At 41.4% G+C, this 22,552-nt stretch overlaps 1 protein-coding gene across 2 annotated transcripts; it reads left to right on the top strand.

The window, feature by feature from the left end:
- Window positions 1-1,669: 1,669 nt before the first annotated feature.
- On the top strand, window positions 1,670-7,956 carry ZBTB18 (zinc finger and BTB domain containing 18). 2 transcript variants are annotated; one of them, XM_056852333.1, is made up of 2 exons: window positions 1,670-1,743; window positions 5,177-7,956. In XM_056852333.1, the coding sequence occupies exons 1-2, from the start codon at window positions 1,722-1,724 to the stop codon at window positions 6,757-6,759; spliced, it is 1,605 nt and encodes a 534-aa protein (XP_056708311.1). In that variant the 5' UTR covers window positions 1,670-1,721; the 3' UTR covers window positions 6,760-7,956. The 2 variants fall into 2 exon arrangements, with proteins under 2 accessions (XP_056708311.1, XP_056708312.1); XM_056852334.1 differs by lacking the exon at window positions 1,670-1,743 and adding an exon at window positions 2,967-3,424.
- The last annotated feature ends 14,596 nt before the right edge of the window (window positions 7,957-22,552 follow it).

The following is a 22,552-nucleotide window of genomic DNA, read 5'->3' on the forward strand; positions in this document are numbered from 1 at the left end:
ATAGATAGATAGATAGATAGATACCTGTAGCCGTTTGTGCAAGGGACAAAAAAAATCACTGAATGCACATCTGGCGAAGATGCTTGCGCGGCGAGGTCCAAGTGGGTGACTGGCAGGTCTTCGATCCCAGGCAAACCGTTAGGCAGGCCTCGCCGGTCAGCAACTCGGCGCTTTCCCTCCCCCACCCCAGGCCCATGGCCGTTAATCCCCACCATGCACCGCGCCCAGGGAGAAGACCCACCAACGGCTCCGCTTCTCCTCGGGAGGTCGAGGAGACTGCAGCAAGGAAAAGAGGGACTGGCCCGGGACCGCGGGACCCGCCCTCCCCCGAACCCGCGCGCCAGCCCCGCCCCCTCCCCGCCCGTGATTCGCCAGAGCCCCGAGCGTCCCTCGCTTCCTCCCCTCGCCATTGGGCGGGCCCCGCGGCTCCCCTCTTCCCCCTCTGATTGGAGGAGGCCGCGCGATGGGCCGGCCGCGCTGTCAGTCAGGGGGAGCCGGCCGGGGAGGGGGGGAAGGGGCGGGGCGCGGAGGAAACATCTGGCTGCCGCAGCCCGGGCCCGTCTGTGCTGCCGCCGCGCGCGCTCCCGCGCCGCGCGCTCCCCGCCCCCCTCCTCCCCCTCTGCTGGCCCGGGCTGCTCTGAGGCGGCCGCCATGGGGGGTCGCTGAGGCGGTGCGGGGGGGCCGCCTTGCTCCCGCCCTCCCCCTCTGGGCAGTCCCTCCCTCCCTCCCTGGCTGCCTCTGGGGCGGGGGCCCCGGAGGGGGGGGCGGCCGGCCGGCGCGGGGAGGACTTGGGGGCCGCTCCAGAGTGTGAGTCCCCATCCTGCCCCTGAGGGGACTCTCGGGTGGGGGGGGCAGGGCGGGGGGGGGCTGCCTGGGCCCGGAGGGGCAGAGAGCAGCAGGTTGTTGAGGGGAGGGGGGAAGTGGGGGGGCGGTTAGGGGGCTTTCTGTGGGGCGAGGGGAGAAGCCAATGCGGGGGGGAGGGGCAGAAGGTGGCTCGGAGGTGTGATGTTGGGACAAGGGGGGGAGGGTGGGCTGTGAGGAGCTGGGCCGCAGGGAGAAGGGGGTTCACAGGTAGGGGGAGGTCTGGGAGGGGTTGGAGGAAGTGGGCCCGGAGGCGGGCGGGGGGGGGGTTGGCATCTGCTTCTGAAAGTTGACTCCCATCCAGGAAGAAGCCAAAGTCTGGAGGGGGTGCAAGTGTGCCAGGGCAAGGAGATGGGGGGCGGGGGCTCAGTGGGGCAGGGGGGAGAGCAAGCCTGGTCCAAGGGGGTGGGGGAGAGCAGGGGGGTCCTTCTGGAGAAGGGGGTGCAGAACAAGAGGGGGAAAGCACAGAGCGGGTTGCTTGCTGTGAACATGGGAAAGGCTCAGCTTCTGAGTTTGCGGGTCTCCCATGCACTGGAAAAGAGGAAGACCCAACAAGAGATGGATGGACTCAATAAAGGAAGCCACGGCCTTCAGTTTGCAAGATCTGAGCAAGGCTGTCAAAGACAGGACACTTTGGAGGACTTTCATTCATAGGGTCGCCATGAGTCGGAAGCGACTTGACGGCACTTAACACACACACACATGCACTGGAGGGGAAAGAGGAGTTTTGCAAGGGGGGGGCTAGGCTGAGCTCAGGAGCAGATGGGGGAACAGGGAGGGGAATCCTTTGTGTGGGGTAGGGCCGGGCGTGTGTTTTACTTTGCGGCTCAGAAGGTCGCAGGGAGGGGATGTGAGGAGCCATGCAGCTGTGGAGGCAAGGGGGTAAGAAACCAGAAGGGTCAAGAGAGAGCTAGCTCCCTTCCCAGCTGGGCTCGTGCGTTCAACTCTTCTAGTTACTTTCCTTTTGTTGTTGCTTTGGCTGCTGGGATGTGGTCTGTGTCTGCATTCGGCTGCTTCCTTCTTTCCTGGCTGTTCTTCTGTCACCGCCACCCCCCCTTTCCGTGCGTTTGACTTGCCGTGATCTGTGCACACTTTACAAAATGTCAGAGAGGTGGATTAAGTTCTAGTTGGCTTAATCTTCAATTTGGTGTCTTCAAGACGAACGAAAGGGAAAATGTGTTAATCTGCCATGATGTATGGATCTGCTGTTCACTCAGTTTTTACAAAGTGTATCCCTTTAGAATGGTGGCCACAGAGTTGGAGACGGTAGACAGGGTTGGTAGACAGTGGAGTAAAGCAGGGGTGTATAGACATGAGTAGACACCATTGAGAAGTTGGTTGATTTGTTAAGCATCGAGCTAATTGATCAAATAAGAAAATCTCATTCTGTTGTCTTAGCACTTCATTTCATTTTAGCATGTAACCCCATTCATTACTCAAGATTCTTCCCTGTCAGAGAAAAGGAGGCCATAACATTCTTCCATCGTCCTTTCAGAAACAGGTTTTTTATAAGCCTCGCCAGTAAAAGCAATAATAACTTAGTGCTAATATAAATTGCCTCTGAAATTAATAACTGCAATTAGTACTGTTGCCTCTGAAATTAATAACAACAAACCTGGTGTCATTAAGGCTTCGTGCAACAAAAAATATCAGTTTGTATATGAGCAGCTCATATTTGACCAACATTATCAAATTGCAAGGAAGGGAAGTCATATGAGAAAGATGAGTACTTTTAAAATTCCTTATCCTGGAAAGAACATGCAAGTCCAAAACCTACAGTACAATTTAAGTTGGCACTACCAACTTTTTAGATTGTTCAAAAGAGCTAAACTTAATTACTGCTTACAAATTGCTAAGCAGTACGTTGTTGGTGGTTGTGTTTTTAGCATAAGCAAAATGCTTGTGGAAAGTGTGATTTTGTTAATATCTGTAACAGTTAAAAATAATCTCTAAATCTGTAGAAGTGGTAAACTCTGCATTAGTTAAACCTGCTAGTTTAAAAAAGGTTACTTGTATCTAACCTCTGAGCTGAATAAAGATGAATTAGTGTGGCTTGAGTAAGTTCTCAATATATAAAAAACTCGGTAAAGTTATGACAGAAGGGATGCTATACTGTATATGCAGTAGAGCCCCATATGTTTAAGGGTTTGTTGTTTTTTTTACTTTTCTCTGTTAGAAAGTTTTGAAAAAAGAGACTTTGAAGTATTTTGTTTATACTAACAGACAAGAAAAGTTATCCTAAGAAAAAGCTGGTGGCAGGAGTGTAGAGGAGTAGCATATGGCATTAAAAGGAGCACAGCTGGAGGTAGCATTTCCATCTGAACATGATGTCAGAGCAGCTGACAGCCTGCCATCCCTCAGCCTTTTATTCTAACACACAGACAGGGAGTTAGTGTGTGTGCAGATCTGTGTGTAGGGAAGGTATCTCATTCCTCTCTAACATCATCTCCACTTTGCATCTGTCTCTCTCTCTCTTAGTCTGCTTTTTTTCCCACTGAACCAACAGACCTGGAGCCAGCAAGACTCGGACAAAAGGACTTAATCAGGTTTATGTGTACTAAAGGTAGGAATAGCAGTAGGCAGGCTACAGTGTGGTTTTTCTTTTGGTGTGTGTTTATTTAATTTGAGAATAAAAATCTCATTAGTCGTTTAACGAGGTTTGGATAGAATAAGTGCAATTCATTGTAGAAGCGATGAGAGAGTTCTTATGGTAGTTGAGGCTTAGCATTTGTATTGGCTTGGGTTGTCTCTTCTTAAGCAGTTCTGTGAGAAACTCTTTAAATTATATAGCCCTCGATTATTCTCAAGCACCAAAACAGCAATTCATAGTGTGTGTGTGTGTGTGGGGGGGGGGTGTAATTGTGGCAATACAGTTGATATGTATGTTCTAATAGCACTGCTTCCTAATGTGAAATAAATAAAAATAAGGTGTTTAAGAGATGCAAGATAGAAGCTAAAGTTTATACTGATGTCTTTTGCATAGTGATTTCTACTTAAAGAATCAGCCACTGAGAACTATGAAAACCCTGTTTTTGAAAAACAGATATTGTTTGTGTGTTAAACTTTAGACCCCCAATTCCACCCTGAGAATAACTTGTGTTCTCCTCCCCGTTCCCGCTTTCTCAGATGTATATTGAAGTTTATTTCAGTACAACAATAATTGTTTGAGGGGAGGTTTTTGTATTCACGACTAATTTAGAACTTGTAGATTTGAGCTGCCTGAATTGGCCAGACAGCTGTAATCGCACTCCTCTATTCTTAATCTCTTTATCTGGGCAGCAGCTGCCATATGGCCACAGTCAGCTGGATCAGATGTTTATAAGCTTCCTTCTTCGTCCCTCTCTGTCCTTTCAGCCTCCTAATTTGATCACAGCTACCTTGTGAGCTGCCCTCCAATCTTTATTTTTAGCCCTCTTAAGGATTAGGATTGATGTTGCCTGTGGGGCACTTAGAGTGATTGTATTGTAAATCTTCTTGCTTTATTCTAGCAGTAGTATTTTATAGAATATACTTGGGACAGGATTCTTTCTCTTCCTTTCCTAAGATGCAACTGCTCTAGAACAGCTTTGATTGTGTACCACGGAAATGAGGGAAATAGTTAAGATCGAAGTAGAAACTTTTAATGTGCCTTTTTTAAATCCTTCCCTTCAAAAGAGAAAGGTTACACATACCATCATAACAGTAGTATCCGGAAAATAAAAAGTATTAAATCTTGCTTGAATGCTTTTTATCATTACTACATACCAGCAGACACATACTACTGGTTATTGTAGTTAGAATTCTCAGCTGGGGGACAACATCTTCTGTGAAACTGTCACGTTCAAATTTTAGTGTATTCTTTTGAAGCTTTTGTATGTTAATCAGAATTATTTTGTCAAAGAAAAATTAAAAGGCCATAATTCATTTCCTCCAAGTATTTTAGAAGGCATTTTGATGGATGATTTTTTCCCTGTGAATGTTACGTTCTAAGGAGTTGCTTTTGCTTTCGTATAGAAGCATCTGTTACAACATTAAATTTTGTGACTACTTTATTTCTTTCACAATTTACTTATGGACTGTTGAAAGAACTGCTTGCTAGTATAACTGTGGAACTTTGGGTGAGAAAATAATTAAACAGAAAGAAGCTATGAAAAGTTTGCTAATTTACCCACATCATTTGTTGCATGCTACTAATATCGTTTATGTATCATCTTGTGGTTTTTAAATAACTGTTCCTGTGTAGTTAGAAATTGTTAAAGCATTAAGTGTAAAAAAATGTGTTCGCTTAATGCTATGATTTCTGTTGGTGTTTTAATTAAATCTTTTTTGCTTCTAGGTTATGAAGACAGCATGGAGTTTCCTGACCATAGTAGGCATTTGCTACAGTGTCTGAGCGAGCAGAGACATCAGGGTTTTCTTTGTGACTGCACCGTTCTGGTAGGAGATGCCCAATTCCGAGCACATAGAGCTGTACTGGCTTCATGCAGCATGTATTTCCACCTATTTTACAAGGACCAGCTGGACAAAAGAGACATTGTTCATCTGAACAGCGACATTGTTACAGCCCCAGCCTTCGCTCTCCTGCTTGAATTCATGTATGAAGGGAAACTCCAGTTCAAAGACTTACCCATTGAAGATGTGCTAGCAGCTGCCAGTTATCTCCACATGTATGACATTGTCAAAGTTTGCAAAAAGAAGCTAAAAGAAAAAGCCACCACAGAGGCAGACAGTACAAAAAAGGAAGAAGATGCCTCCAGTTGTTCCGACAAAGTGGAGAGCCTCTCTGATGGCAGTAGCCACATGGCAGGAGATATACCCAGTGATGAAGATGAAGGGGAAGACGAAAAATTGAGCATCCTGCCTAGCAAAAGGGACTTGGCATCTGAGCCCGGGAACATGTGGATGAGATTGCCCTCGGACTCAGCAGGCATTCCCCAGAGCGGCGGAGAGGCAGAGACACACACAACAGCAGCTGGAAAAACAGTAGCCAGCCCCTGTAGCTCAACAGAGTCTTTGTCCCAGAGGTCTGTCACCTCCATGAGGGATTCAGCAGATGTTGACTGTGTCCTGGACTTGTCTGTCAAGTCCAGCCTTTCTGGAGTTGAGAATTTGAACAGTTCTTATTTCTCTTCGCAGGACATGATTAGAAACAACCTGGTGCAGGTGAAGGTGGAGAAAGAGGCTTCCTGTGATGAGAGTGACGTTGGCACTAATGACTATGACATGGAACATAGCACTGTGAAAGAAAGTGTGAGCACTAATAACAGGGTACCGTATGAGCCAGCCCATTTGGCTCCTATGAGGGAAGATTCTGTTTTGAGGGAGCTAGATAGGGAGGACAAAGCAAGCGATGATGAAATGATAACTCCAGAGAATGAAAGAGTTCAGGTGGAAGGGAATATGGACAGCAGTCTGCTCCCCTATGTCTCAAACATACTTAACCCTGCAGGCCAAATTTTTATGTGTCCCCTCTGCAACAAAGTTTTTCCTAGTCCCCACATTCTGCAGATTCACTTAAGTACGCACTTTCGAGAGCAGGACGGGATCCGCAGCAAGCCTGCCACTGATGTCAATGTCCCGACCTGCTCCTTGTGTGGTAAGACTTTTTCTTGCATGTACACTTTGAAGCGTCACGAGAGGACTCATTCAGGTGAAAAACCCTACACTTGCACCCAGTGTGGAAAGAGCTTCCAGTACTCCCACAATCTGAGCCGCCATGCTGTAGTTCACACGCGGGAGAAGCCGCATGCTTGTAAGTGGTGTGAGCGCAGGTTCACACAGTCTGGAGACCTTTACAGACACATTCGGAAGTTTCACTGTGAGTTGGTGAACTCATTGTCTGTCAAAAGTGAAGCACTGAGCTTACCTACTGTCAGAGACTGGACATTAGAAGATAGCTCGCAAGAACTTTGGAAATAGAATTTTTATATATATTATATATATATATATATAAATCTATATAGTTGTGGTACAGTCTAAAAGCAGTCTTGTTTCCTTGAGCTGAAAGTTTGGCCATTAGCTTGTTTTTTGCACTTTAAGGCGGCATGAACATTTCACTACTTTAGTGCTCTAGTGGTATGAACTATAGAAATGAGACTAATAAGTCAAAAATTTCCCCTTGTTTCTCCATCAAGTAAGTACTTCTTTTAAACAAAACTACAAATGAACAAGTGTGATTATTAGGTTCTGTTTAACCTTACTGCGTCATTTCAAATTCAATTTTAAAAGGACAGGTCTCCAGTGTGTTACCAAATTGTTTACATTTTTAAAACTGCATGCATCTTTTCTAACTGTGGGAAACCTGAATGCTTTTAGACCCAAATGGTAAATTTCTGAAATGCTGGAATATCTATTTTTAAATAAGCAGCTATTATTCTAACTTGTGTATTGCAACAGTTCCCAATTTTTAAAAAAACCCACAGATTTTCAAAAATACACTGGAATTGCTGGACTGTGTGAAGGTGTGCTTGGGATGAAAAAGGAAGTTGCAGCTTCAGCAGTTGCAAACTGTGCATTTAAAAATGTGAATTACTGTTGTATACTGTAATTGATTAAATGGGTTAGGGGGTGTCAAGGAAATTGACAAGTTGTGTTAACGCTCTCAGTTGAGTCTTGAAAAGTAAATATTAACGCTATGGAAATGCATGCGTTTCAGTATATTTTTGTCTTTGTTTGCATTGTATAACTTCAATGAGTGAGTTTTAAAACTTATTTAATTTTTGTAGGAAAAAAACACCACTGGAAAAATTGGTGTTATGAAGAACATAAATGCACTGTCTTTTATTTTATATAATTTAAGTTAATTGCCCACTGTCTTTTAAGTTGAACAAAAAGCTATATGTTGATTTAGCTATGTAAAGAAAGATAGTAATGTTTACAAACAGGCTTAGAGATTTGCATGTGCAGTGTACATTTATCAAAAAAAAATCTGATTGCACAAAACCCATGCCAACTCCAACTTTAGGTGCATACATTACCCATATGAGCATTTTTAGAATTCCTGCTGCACAAATTAACAATAGGTCATTCATTTTTTTTCACCCCTTGAAAAGATTCTTTCGAGTGAAAAAGCCCCAGGCTGAAAGGACTGGAAAACCTTGATTGACATGGGGTGGAATGGGGTGGAGTGCGGGAACAGTGGGAGGAAAGTTGGGGGATGGTTGCGACCTGTGTATCCAAGTAGCAAAGACTGCAGCCTGATGTGTGGTTTTAATGATGAACACACAGGGCAAAAAGCATTTTGCACAGTGTTTGTTTTCCTGTCTTGCACTTACAAATAAGGTCTATGGGAGTAGCATGGAAAATTGTTTTTTTTTCCCCTTCCGCTTTTGTTTCAAATTTGATCGCCTTAACTACTGTAAACATAGCCTATTTTTGTGCTTAAGAAACTGAATGGAAAACTCCATTGTGTATTGCTGGACTGTTTTGGAAATATTTTGGTCAAATGTATGTTAATTTGGCTGTAATGGCATTTAAAACAAAAAAAAAGCTGTGAAATGGCCTTGGAGCATTATTTTAGTTACTTGAATAGTTTATAGGTTTTTAAATCATTCTTTTTATTAATTTAGAAAAGACAATCAATGTCTGAGAAAAATGGACTACTTTTGGATTTTTTTGTGTGGTTGTGAGTGATTGTTTTGGTTTTTTTTTTCTTTTTGCCCTTTAGTTTCACATTATTCTTTGGTTCTAAAGATTAGACTGACATCTAGCTTTGACAATCATAGTATGTTTTATTTTCCTGAGAGGGAGGGGGAATAACTTATAATGCTGTTTAGTTTTGTACTATTGGTGTGTTGGTGAATTTTTAAACTGTGTGCTAACTGCAATAAATTATACATACTGAACTCAATTAGTTGTCTTCTCCCCTTTTTAACCGCTAAAAGAATATTTTAGATAATATGCATATGTTCTGTTTTTGTCCAGAGTAATCTTGTTGACTATGGAATGGGTTTACTGTCCAAAAGATTTGGTGCGTAGCTTTCTGTTACTCTGCAGTGAAAAAAGTTGCTATGATATTCCCAAAGTTCAGAACACTGTTCAAAGCTATATGAAGGCTAATGCTCTGAACAGATTTGTCAAAGCTGATTCATTTTAAACAGAAAATTTATTGAGGTGTTTGCTTAATTTGGAAAAATGGTTAGATATGCACCAACACCCACTGAAGTAGAATTGTGGTTATCAGAAATAACCCAAGCCACTCTTCATTATGGGGTGTCAAACTGGTGCATTTGTCTCACCCTGTCCGAACAGGTTGCTCTAAAAAATGCCTGGGGACACCTTTGAAATAGACAGTTACTTTACAGACGACATAGTCCAAAATATACTCTTTATTACGTGCTGAGCTGGAGGTGTAATCTTGATCAACATCAAACTACTTTAGGAGCTTGGGCTAAGGTGCTCATAAAATAACACCTGAAGAGAAGCTTCATTGCCATTCGGACCAGTGCAATTTCTATAAAGCCAAGTGCATTTCATTGCTGAGTATCATATTTCAAATAAAGGGCTTAGTATCCTCAATATATGTGGAGAGAGCTGAATTTTTAGAAGCATAACCATTTCTTAAGTTTTATTTCAACTATGCCAGAGCTGGTATATTCTGAATACTCCATTGCTGTGAATTTTATTATTGCTCATGCCAAATAAAACAGAAGTTATTGTTCTAAAACACAATGCATAATAAACCTTTTAAAAGCCTTATTTCTTTGGAATGAAAAACTTTCCAAATGACATTTAAAGTAAAATGATGGAGGAGTGAGGGACTTAGAGAAGTAAGAATCTCTGAAGGAACTGGGTTCACTAGTGAGCATGAATTTAGAAATATTGCTTTGCTTAATTATTCTAGCTCTTCCTCCAACCAGTGTTCTTAAAGTCTGTAAGAGGCTTCAATTTAAACATATACCAAGTTCTGCAGTGTTTTATTTAATGGGCAGGGGAAGAGTGTGGGTTTGTACCTGTTACATTTCTAAGAGCTTGTTTTCATATAAAAAGGTTTTTCCCCATGAATATATGCTGGCACCTTACGTCTTAAACTCTTGTGACCTTGTAGGTTATAACAACTTTAATCTTCTCTAACAAAACATTTGTAGAGTGTGGAAATAGTAAAACACCTGAATGCGCACAGGAACCATGTTTCTCATCTTTGGGATTGAAGGTCAGCTGGACAAGTTTTTTTTTACTACCAATTGACAATGGCAGTGAACCTTACAACATTCAAATCCTGAAAAGTTAGACTATACTAGGCTATTACCTTTGAAACCAGTCTTGGTCTTAAGAATGTGGAAGATTATTAACATCGCTAATAAAAGATGAAGTTTCATTCTTGCATGAATCATGCACTTTAAAAACAACAAGAGCAATGCTAGTAATTGTTAAAGTGTGTAATATTTTTAATGTAGGAAAAAATTAGCTCGCTCACCTCTGTGGGTGTGAACAGGTGCACATGCCATATTTTGTATTGCACTTGTTGCAAGTTGCATACAAGAATTAGGCTTGGTCGTTAAACAGTTATACATGTAGATGCGGGGGGCGGGGAGGCCAAGAACAGATTTTATAACCCTGCTAAACAATTATGCAAGAATTTCATTTTGAGAAGTATATAATTGCACAGTTGAAAATAAAGCATTCTATTTGTTTTGCTGTTTGCTCATTCTAGCAGCTGCATTTGTTCACCTGTTCAGGAAGTATGCTGAGGTTCACTTTTCCTGCTGAATTAAAATATTTGCTTTGTTGCTAAAGTGATTATTTTTCAAATACTCCTTAACCAAAGTTATGAGTTTTATAATATGATTATGGGTGTTTTGAGACTTTTCGGCATCCTCAAACCTAGTTATTAACTGTTTTTTGAGGGAGGGGTATAAATTTTGGTACATAATTCTATTTGGAACGTATTTTCAGGTATGCTTTAAATGCTATTTCATTGTACAACATTGCCAGCATTCAGAAGATAGCAGATTTTTCCTAAACAATATGGGTCTACTTAAAATTTAAGCTGAACAAATTTAAAAACTGTTTCAAATGAAAATTTTAAAATGAACCCATCTATCAATGTTGAACCACATTTTTCAGTACTGAAACAGGCTAGCTCTAGCCCGATCAATGTAGAGTTTTATTACAGTTACAGTTACTGGTTTACATTTAAAATGTTCACAAAATTGCTATCAAAATGCTTATTTATTGAAAAAGTAAAAATGGTGGGTTAGTATTTTTTAAGATTATAAAAAGGAAACGGAGTTACAGCTATATTATGAATTTTGCCTTTTTTAGCCATGAGATATTTTATATCAAATACTAGCGTTTGGATCGTTTAGAACACTGAAGTTACAATTTTACTCTTACAAAACAAATCTGCTTCTAAGATCCTAAAGTAAAAGGTTGAAAGGACTTCTTTCACTACACTACAGCTGCCATTCAAAAAAGAAAACTGCATGTTAAAAGTCTGGAGTTAGAAACTCCTTCCACTGTGAAAAACCCCCAACGAAATCTGTTAGATGGTCTTAGTGATGACAGATTATGTTTCTAAGACATTTTTATCCAGATTTGAAAAAAAGTACTGTTTTTCACTTTGTTAAGATTTCCAGTACTAAAAGTGCTCTCTTTGTTGAGTGGTACGTCAATAAAACTTTAGGCTTTGCTTTTAATTTCTAATAAGACAAAAAGTTGAGGCTTATTCGTTCAGTAGAGATGCTTCAGTGCTAATAGATGCAGTAAAATTAGGGGATTTTTTTTTTACTTCAGCCACTCTTGGAGCTCTTCTACTTCAGGTTTTCAATGAGTAAAATGGTATTTTCATTCTATATAGATTAATTCTAATTGTATAGTATCCATTTTGCTTTTATGGTTTACAATGGATCCTCTTATCTGTCATCTGTTAAAATGCCACTTATATTTGTAAATTGTCTCCAAAGCGAGTGTAGTGAACATCCAATAAACTCGCGATGCCTCTGTTCTGTCCTGCTTCACTTTTACGTTGGGTTAAATTTCAATTTGGAGGTTCTTAAATACTTCATAATTTCTTGGGATGGCATAAAAATTGGGCCTGGTGTTTTGCCAAACAAAGTATTATTAAAAAGAAATTCTGTTTCCAGACTTTTCAAATCTAAACTGCACACTGTTATACTGGTGGGGTGGGAAGAGACTCAAGCATAAACTTTGTAGATGAGATGCTCGTTAACACCACATAATATTTATAAGATTTCAGAAATGCCTTCATGCGGCAGGCAGATTGCTGTGAATTCCTGTAGTGGCTGCTTTGACGTTCCCATTGTTTCTGGAGTTAATCTGCTCTGTAAGAAGGTTTTTTTTCATACGTATGACAAATACCAAAATATGGATTTACACAGGGCATCTTTAATCTTTACAGGCTACTGTAAGGAATCCATTCTTAAATTAGTAAAGCAATTTATACTGAGTAAATTACACATATATCATGACTTCAGGGAATCTGTCCCCACATGAATTAACAGGCAGTATTGCAATATTACAGTGGTAACTGTAACCTAAAAATTGGAAAACTAAATAGAAAAGAAAGCAAAGAATTTTGGGAGTTTGAGATCTCAGTCTCTCATCTAGATTTCAAAATGTGTCCTTGAACTTTCCTAAATACAATAAATAATCAATATTAAACATGTTTAACACCATAATGTTTCCTATACATAAATCATTGATCTCTAATCACGAAATGGAACTGCTGTTTTTTAAAAGTTGCTTAAATTCTTCTTCTTGTGCTTGGAGATTGCCTTTATGGAAAATTTAGACCTAAATAAGGTTACTTGAAGTACGGGTTAGAGGTATAGTTCTGGTACATTACCATAGTATATGTAGGTGAGGGGCACAATCTAAGAAATTTTTTCCGTGCAGTCTCCACTGGTGAATAGGAACTTGCAGGAGCATGGAAAGTGAACTCATTCACCTCCCGCTAATGGGACTTTAATAGGAGAGATGACCAGTGCTTATAATCATTATATTTTTTTAAAAATTGGTTTCATTGATACAACGTATCCTGTCACTCTTAAATTCAGGATTATTAGAACACACATGTACATGTTTAAAGAAATCTACAGAAGTTTAGATTTTTAAAATGGCTTTTGCAACAGAAGTTTAAATAGAACTTTTAAGAACAGAGGCGTCTTCAAACCAGGAAGAAATACAGATATCTTCATGTTCTGAATAAACTTGCTATATAACCATACCCGTATTTTGGGGGTTTGCATTACGCTGTTACCTATAAAAAATAGCTAATGTTCTTTCTGTTGATGCTGAAGAGAAAAATACATTTTGTTAGTCTTTAAGGTGCCACTAGACTCTTGTTTTGTTTTGTCTAATTAAGGGTGTGTTCAATACCCTAATAAGTATGCAACCATTTTAAGAACAGCATACTTAGCTTAGAAGTCACTACAGGGAAAAGAAACTACTCCGTTTTCCCCCCTGACAAAATGAATGACATTTCCAAATGGATTAATTTCCTGGTGTCTGGAGTGTTCCAACACACACTACCACCACCCCAGCGAGGGTGCAGCAGCAATGTAGTAAGTGATTGCTTACAGCTACAAAGTATGCTTTAAAATAGTTAATGAGTTGGATCCAGGCAGCTTTTTTTGCTTGCTCTCAGCAAATTCCCCTCCTTATTAAAGCCCCCGTTCCACATGGCTTTCGTCTAAGCAATCTTAAATATAATATAACCCTTTTGGTGGACAAAGAGGACCCCTTCCTCCCTTTTTCACCAGTAGAAAAATTAGTTGGATCCTAATGTCCTTTCTTGTAGCAGCTGATGTAACCTTTATAAACAAATTTCAAAGCAATTAATTTTAACCAAGGCTTTATTTTTGGAGTTGGGGATTTTTTATAGGCTCTCATATATTTCTTAAATATCTACTTTTGTATGATGGAAATGGGCTTAGTGTAAAGTAACTGCATAGGATTGCAGTGCCATTGTTTTGAAATATCTTGCAGTTATGTAACCAACTTGTGGAAGAAACATGACTAATTCATCTGAACGCAAAGCAGGTTTTTTTCATCATTTATCAGGAAAAAAAGGTAATGTAGGTCCATCGAATTGTGGAGAATATCCTTTCTTCAATTTCTATAAAAACCTGAGTCTGAGTCATTTATTCAGAGGCAAGGATATCCAATTTTATGTTCATGTATTATTTTATTTATCTTGCAGAGAGTGGAAACAGACAAATTAAGGTTTAAAATAGGAAAGGGGTAGCTTCAACTTTTTTTTTTTTTTTAAACTGATGCTTAGGCATCAAGACCTGGAGCTGGTAAAGACTCAAACAATTTTGCTTTTTGCCGTCAAGTCACAGGTGACTTATGGTGACCCTGTGGGGTTTTCATGGCAAAAAATGTCCTGCAACATGACCCTGGTATTCCTTGGTGGTCTCCCATCCAAATGCTAACCAGGGCTGACCCTGCGTAGCTTCAGAATTCTAATGAGATCAGGCTAGCAAGGACTATCCAGAGCAGGGTAGAAACTCAATAGTATAAGATTTATTGATTTATAGTTTATGTACTGCACTTTTTCCCTTCCAAGACTCCAGGTGGTTTGCAGTTTCATAAAAATGGATTGTTTTTTATCTTTCTTGCCCAAGGACTCAAAAACTAGAAGATTTTACCAAGTAAAGCCCCTCATTAGCATGTGCCCATTTGAAACATTCTGTCTTGTACTGCCGCCTATGTTCTAGTAAGCAGACAGACTTTGGCCTCCTCTTGGAGTTGGTTACATGGTGACAGAGCTATCGTTGAGAGAGGTCATGCCTGGGCTGTAACAACCCTGCTAAGTCCAAAATGTGTGTAACTATAGCACTCTGACCCTGATCTGGGTAGCCCAGGTAGCCTGATCTCATCAGAGCTCAGAAGCTAAGCAGGTTTGACCCTGGCAAGTATTTGGATGAGAGACCTTCAAGGAATAGCAGGGTTGTGACATGGAGGCAAGCGATGGCAAACCACATCTGAATGTCTCTTGCCTTGAAAACCCCTCCAGAGGTTGCCATAAGTCCTGTGTGACTTGATGGCGGGAACCCGGCCCCGCCCCCCCACACACACACAAATAGCACACTGGCCCTTTTTAGAAAAGCTACTTCTAGTGAGGAAAACCAGAAGTAGTGGGCAAGGAGTGCCTCACCTGCCATTTCCCTTTCCCGCAGCGTTGTGTTGTAGCATTTGAAAGTAAACAATGAGAATAAATGGAACAAGTAGCCTTTGATCTTTCATATGCATAAGCACAGAGTTGGAATTCAGCCAGATTAGAGACCTGAGTAGTTCAGGTATATGACAATTATATAATTAAGTTTCTGTGGGTGTATAGTGTACATAAGGTGCAATCCTATGCAGTGTTACTCTAGTCTAGGCTGGAGTAACTCTCCTTAGGATTGCACTGATAGTCTGCTTTTTAAAGGTTTCTTATACAATTATTTAGGTCAATTGGATCTCATGAGCACATAGCATGCAAGTGTTTCTACAAACTAAATGATCATGCTATGTTCCAGTTCAGAAGTGCAAGAGAAAGCAACCCCTTTTCTGTGTTTCAGGCCATATGTGATTATTCCTCAGGACCACCCATATTTCTAGCCAGGTTACTAGTTCTAGATACTGAATGGTTACTATAAATGAGCAGCCCTACAAGCTGGATGTTTGCCAAAGGCACAAATTGCTTTGGTTACTCAAAGGAGTGTCTGTCTGGCTAACATGAACTATTTCAAAAACATGATAAATGCTCCTAAAATTCACTGCTTTTAAAATCTTATATTCATCCAAAACAAGGTCTTTAAATGTTGTTGAACGTCACAAGCCCTCTGAATTTTAATAGCATGAGAAGTAGGAAGGCCTGTCCTTTTCTATGGTGGCAGTTCTGTGTATGGGCCTTGTAGAGGGGGAAAAATGTCTCTGTCTGTGTTCTTGCAAGTGAAGGACAGTTGAAATGTGACTCTTCAAAATAAGTGTCAGGAAAGACCTCTTGTGTCTGGTGATCAAACAGCGAGTAATTCCTTCTGAATCACTGTAGCATAGGGCTGCCAACCTCCAGGTACTAACAGAAGATCTCCTGCTATTACAACTGATCTCCAGCCTATGGAGATCAGTTCACCTGGAGAAAATGGCCAGTTCGGCCATTGGATTCTATGGCATTGAAGTCCCTCCCCTCTCCAAACCCCTCCCTCCTCAGGCGCCACCCCAAAAACCTCCTGCCAGTGGTGAAGAGGGACCTGGCAACCCTACTATGGCAGGATGTCACGTTTCTTCCTGTATCAAAGTTGCAGTCAGTCTACACGCTCCTCTTGTCATGTGGAGATCACTGCAAATAGTATTCATAACTTGGCCTCAATGGCAGAGTAGTTTGGCCTCATATTTAGGGTTGCCAACCTACACGTGGTGGCTGGAGATCTCCTGCTATTACAACTGCTGTTACAGCCAATAGAGACCAGTTCACCTGGAGAAAATGGCCGCTTTGGCAATTGGACTCTATTGCATTGAAGTCCTGCCCCTCTCCAAACCCTGCCCTCCACAGACTCCGCCCCCAAAATCTCCAGTTCCTTTCTTACTAGGTGGCCCATTAGGACAAACACACACAAAAAGATTTGACTAAAAAGATATGATCTGAACAAGGTCCTCTCACCACTGAAGCACTCCATTTATTGACCTGGTTAACTGAGAAGCAAGTTGACAATATTTATCAGAATTGTCCCAGTAAAGCACCTGCCAGCTGCCACCCAGTGTGCGTAGTGCAGTATTTCACCCCTTGCAGCATTTATCTTCCCCTTTCCTCTCTTAACGTTAATACATAAAAATCAGCAGTCATTTATGTTCATGCTGTAGTTCCATCAAAGTCAAAGGTCATTAACTTGAGTGGCTTGCGCTGCAGCCCATTTCCCACAAGTGATGCTTAATTTTTGTGCATGTGGATTTTCTGTTTGTTAACAGTACATGAACTGAAATGAGTATTTCATTTTGGAACAGCTCTCTTCCACTGTCTGCACTCATAAGTGATGCATTTCAGAATAAAAGGGGTTCTTAGTGTCACTTATGACAGCATTTAAAGATGGTCTTTGTTATCTACATCATTTTATTTGTTAGAAATTACACTGAATTTAACTGATCATCCATGAGAACTTTGGGCTCTGGCTTTTAAGGGCATCTGCATGTTTGTTCAATCCCTGTGCCATAGCTAACTTCAAGAAAACATCAAAACCACAATGCATTTCATTTCTCATTTGCTTAGTGGGTGACTCAACCTCCTTTTGTGTCTGGATGAAGTTAATTTGTAGCTTTTAGGATCTTGATAGTTTCCCTGCGTTTATTTTTGGTTAAATATTCTTAGTTGTTGATTATTTAATTGTTTGTTTGGGTGAAGATTTCATTCTTAAACAGGGAGAAAAGCAGCTTGGTGCCATAGGCTGAGTCCAAAAGAAATTAACTGCTCCACCGCACAGATAGGAGTTGGGGAGTTTTGCTGGGAGGCTGGTCCCACTCATACATGGCTAATTTAATAAAAGAGTTGAGGATTCTGTGCGGTGAGATCCTGGATTCATTTAAAATTATTACACACGCAGAGATGGGTGTCTCGGTCTGTGGAAATGCTTGGATCTTTTGCATTTATTTTAAAATATGAAATTATTTGGTTTCTCTTGCCCTAGGCTTCTAATGGAGGTAAGCAAGATAGGAAGACCACATTTAACTGGGTACTGTTTAAACTAAGTGAACGATCTCCCATTTGTACCTTTGCTGACCATAGTGTGCTTTGCAAAGATTATATGTAGATATCGAGAAGAAAATGCACCCCCCCCCCCGAGCAAGACTTCTAGGCAGCTAGAAGTCTTGCACGGGCAAACAGTTCTGAACAAATGATATTTAGACTAGCATAGCCTAACCTATTCAGTTAAGATTGGATCAAAATATAAGTTTTTTTAAAAAAATCTTTAGAAAGAGAAAAAATAATTTCCTGAAAAGAGGAACTGGAAAATAAGGATTGGTGTTGGTACATCATCATCTCTTATCAATTCACAAGGAACGTATGGGAAAATATGCCATTTAGTCGCACCTTGCCAACTGAGAATGGGGTAACAGAACTCAATTTCAGTTTTTGAAAATGCAGTATTATCTGTTTCACTGTGTCTGGACAAAAGCAGGATTTTTTTTTTAACGTTACATCTTGGCACACTAGATATGCAAATGCCAGAATACACTAAAACCACATTTAATTGGGCCCATTTGCCAACTTCTTGAACACAGCTTGGATTATTTCACTGGAGGCTGCTTCTGTTAAAAGCTGGGGGAGGAGGAAGTGGCATGCTGTCAAAACTTCAGATCCCCACCCCCCTTCGCATTAGAAGTACAATTATGCTCTGAGCCAAGTTTGGAGGTATTTTGCTATATTTAATAATTATTATCGCTGATATTATAAACATATGCATTGCATCGGATTTCAAGCAGAATAAAACCATGTCCCAAACATGGTGTCAGCTTCCTTTTCTCTTCTCTGGTTCATCTGCCAGTCACAGTGGGATGCAATGAAACCAGGTATGTTCCAGAGGATAAGCGGCAAGCGATGACACTCAAGGGTTAAGTGAGGATCAGGATTTATTCTTCTCAGCCATCTGAGATTGTCTTCTGTCTGATGGCCAATAAAAAACAAGCTCTGTAAAATCATTTACAGCAGCCCTGAAACGTTCAGAAATAAAGGCCAATTTTAGGTTCTTGTGAGTGGTTTTCATATGACTATGATCCACACGTCAGCTCATCTAACCATTCCACCTGAGGTATCAAATCTCTCATAAACTTTGTGGTAAATTACCATTTGGTAAAGACTCTCTTGTATCCCTCCTAAGTGCTTCAATGAACACATGCCTCAGTTAACACATGCAGGATCAAGACTATTTACTGTGCCAAATTTTTAAAGGTTTTTTTTTAATTACCATGAGAGAGCCCACGACACAACTTGTGTCTTCTATGTGTTTTCATGTAAGTTTCATACTTAGTCTGCTGTTGCTCCTGTGCTGATTCTTAACTTGAAAGGACTGTATAATGAACATGCTCTTGTCATGGTGCTGCATAGTCAAATCCAATAGGCTATGTGAAGACATCACTCAGGGCAAACTAAACCTTTAGTATGACGGGGGAAGAAGAAACGCATCTCCATTTCTCAGGCCCCTGGGTCAATGACTACACTGATGGTTGGTTGGTTGGTTGGTTGATTTTTGCTTGCTAGTGCTGTACACCGAGACTTATATTCCTGTCTAACTTCTTGAGTTGTTCCTGTCAAACTAGTTGGAGTTGAAGGTGGAAGTGGGTGCCCATTTCAGATTGGATCTTATTAAAAGTAATGCCATACATTTCAATGAGATGAATTCAGACACATGCCCCAACAATATCCCACATCAACTTATTATCTATGTGTAAGTATAAGAGGGCCCTGACCTGGATGGCCTAGGCTAGCCTGATCTCGTCAGATCTCAGAAGCTAAGCCGGGTCAGCCCTGGTTAGTATTTGGATGGGAGATCACCAAGGAAGTCCAGGGTTGCTGTGCAGAGGAAGGCACTGGCAAACCACCTCTGTTAGTCTCTTGCCATGAAAACCCCATGGTTTACACACACTTTACACACACACAAGTATAAGAGGAGCCCAGTGGTGCAGAGTGGTAAGCTGCAGTACTGCAGTCAAAAGCTCTGCTCACGACCCGAGTTCGATCCCAACGGAAGTTGGTTTCAGGTAGCCGGCTCAAGGTTGACTCAGCCTTCTTTCCTTCCAAGGTCGGTAAAATGAGTACCCAGCTTGCTGGGGGTAGAGGGGAGATGACTGGGAAAAGCACTGGCAAACCACCCTGTAAACAAAGTCTGCCTAGTAAACGTCAGGATGTGATGTCACCCCATGGGTCAGGAATGACCCGGTGCTTGCATAGGGGACCTTTACTTACTTAAGTATAGGATAGTAAGGGAAATTAACTCAGTTTCCTCTTGCTTCCATACCACCACTTTATGAATAGTTTTGTACCCATTTGCAAAAGCGTGTGAAAATTATTAATAAGGAATGGTAGGGTTGCCAGCTTCCGTTTGGGAAATACCTGGAGAATTTGGAGGTGGGGCCTGAGGAGGATGGGGTTTGGGGAGGGGAGCAACTTCAATGGGGTATAATGCCATAGAGTCCATCTTCCAAAGCGGCCATTTTCTCCAGGTGAACTTATTTTTGGCCTCTGGAGATCAGTTGCAATAACAGCAGATCTCCAGCTACCACCTGGAAGCTGGCAACCCTAAGGAATGGGGAGAATTTTACAGGGGGCAAGAGTGCAAAACGTGTCTCCTGTTTCAGATCTCAACTTAGTACTAATCACAGTTATGATAATATGTGCAACAAACAAAGACCATATTTTTAATTTTCTTTTTGTAAGTCTCCAGAGGGAGGGAAGGCAGAAGCTAAGTAGGGTCAGTCCTGGTCAGTATTTGGATGGGAGATCTCCAAGGAATGCCAGGGCTGATATGCACCCCTGTTAGTCTTTTGCCTTGAAAACCCCATCAGGGGTCACCATAAGATAGCTGCGACTCAATGGCACTTTACACACACACACACAAGTCTCCAGATATCCGTGAAGTGGGCAGATAACCCCTGGTATGACTATACATTAACAGGCCTTGGGTGTGTGTAGGAGGGACACATTTCACCAGTGCTGTGGAGTTTGCATCAGACTTGCCTTGCGGGCTCAGTTTAGGATGCTGGTTTTGACTAAGCTTTAACCTGCAGGGGCTCTTGATATTTCATAAAACTGACTCTTCCAGTGATAGGGCCCCTATTTCAATATTGTAGTTTTTAAGCTGTCTCAAGCAGGACTCTGAAGAGGTGGTATAGAAATGTTCTAAACAAATCAATATGTTTTAATCTCCCAAACCAGCAGCAAGTGTCTTCTTGGTGCTCAAATGTTCATAAAATCCTCATGGTGGGAACGCAGAGATGTCTTTTAAGCTGCTCTACAATTGAGTGCACACACGTCTTCCACTCTTGGTTAGTTGTGCCTGAGCATCATTTGGAAGAGTTGCATGACTCCAATTGGGCATTGAATTAACTTACAATTAAGGTCATACTTTATTTGAGTTTTATTAGGATTTTGTGTGGTTCTACCCTATGCATTTCAGGTTTGATTTTGGCTCCACCCAGTGCCATGTTGATTTTTTGTAAGCAGATTCATTACTACGATGCTTTCTCCTTTATTTTGTTGCTTGCAGCTGCTTTCAAAATTTAACAAAGAGATCATGTTAACGTGACTGGCAAGGCACTCAAGACCATTGATGAGCCGCACACCGCGCACAAACCTTCTAATCTTTCTCACCTTCCAAACGGCTCTGCAATTTGAATGGCGTTGCCCCCTTGCACCATGGAGTTTTCTCCGATTTCCTACTTTGCTGCATCACCCCATTGTTGTGCCCAGTAGAAACGTGCCCTGGCATCTTACCAGGAACAGATGAAGAGACTGAAACAAACCAAAAAGCAAACCAAAAACCCCAAGAAGCAAAACTGTTTCATAGTTTCAGAACTGAGCTAGTTTTCCCTTCTGTAATTGTTATGCTCACCCCTGCATTTGTCGTGTCCCCCCCTTTCTTGGTGGTCTATCCCCTCTCATTAGAAATCTGCTGCTGTAAGCGGTGGCAAAGGTTACTTGAGGACATTTGGACAGCATTCCTTGGAGCAATAAGCATGCAGTTATTGGGAGATTTCCATCACATCAGACCAATCACATTTCACCTTAAAAATCTATTTAGGTAATGCTGAACTGTCACTTTCTCTAAGACAAGTAGGTGGAAGGTTAACATGAGCAACAGAAATTGTATAATTTTGATGAGCCGTCAAGCCATAAGGATATATTGGATTACTTGCTAACAATTTAACAGAAGTCCAGTGACACCTTAAAGACTCACACAGTTTATTCCAGCCTAAGCTCTTGTGAATCAGACCTCCCTTCATCAGATGCATGAGGTGTTGACCCTTTAATGAGATATATTTATAGTAAAAGCGGCAAACCGCAGAAAAGTCGGGGAGAGGACAAATGGAATAAAGAGAGGCCAGTCTGAAATAAGATTAATAAATCCACTGAGTGAAGGCGAGGACCACTCCCAACTGCTGATGGATAGGGAAATTTTTTTAAAATAAATTGCTAAAAATTTAGGGACCACTTTTTGGTCCAATATTTTGTAATTTAACACATTAAAGAATGTAATGAAAGCACTATATTCATTAACGGCCTTTCAAAGTGGGTAGCTCTTCCCCCCACTGTCAAACAGTAGGTTATGAACCCCTGCGAGAATCTGTCTTTCTTGCATGTTACTTTGTGTAGTGCCATGAACATCAATGTGACTGGATAAATATTGGCCTGGATCTGAACAACCATGAGCAGATGTAAAATAGCCACTAGTGCTACAAATGCTTGCACAATACTGCATGCAGTGCCATAACAGGTAGGTTTGATACCAGTTCTTATGCTCCTGCTAATGCAAGAGAGTGTACAGTAGGGTTTCCAGGTCCCGCCTGGCCACTGGCAGGGGGTAGGGGGGTAGTGTTACCAGCTCCAGGTTGGGAAACTCCTGGAGATTTGGGGGGGGGGGGTACAAAGCACCCATTTTCTCCAGGGGAACTGAGATATGTAGTCTAGAGATGAGCTGTAACTCCAGGGGATCCCTAGGTCCCACCTGGAGGGTGGCATCCCTAGTGTACAACCTGTTCCACAAGTGGAAGAACG

Source organism: Euleptes europaea, chromosome 7, assembly GCF_029931775.1.
Source record: "Euleptes europaea isolate rEulEur1 chromosome 7, rEulEur1.hap1, whole genome shotgun sequence".
NCBI classification, from domain to species: domain Eukaryota; kingdom Metazoa; phylum Chordata; class Lepidosauria; order Squamata; family Sphaerodactylidae; genus Euleptes; species Euleptes europaea.

What these genes read in the sequence shown, in the direction of transcription:
- ZBTB18 (XM_056852333.1), top strand. Translation starts at nt 1,722, where the DNA reads ATGCAGCTGTGGAGGCAAGGGG. An exon ending in GCAGCTGTGGAGGCAAGGGG is followed by an intron (nt 1,744 to 5,176) that starts GTAAGAAACCAG and finishes TTTTGCTTCTAG; the next exon opens with GTTATGAAGACAGCATGGAG.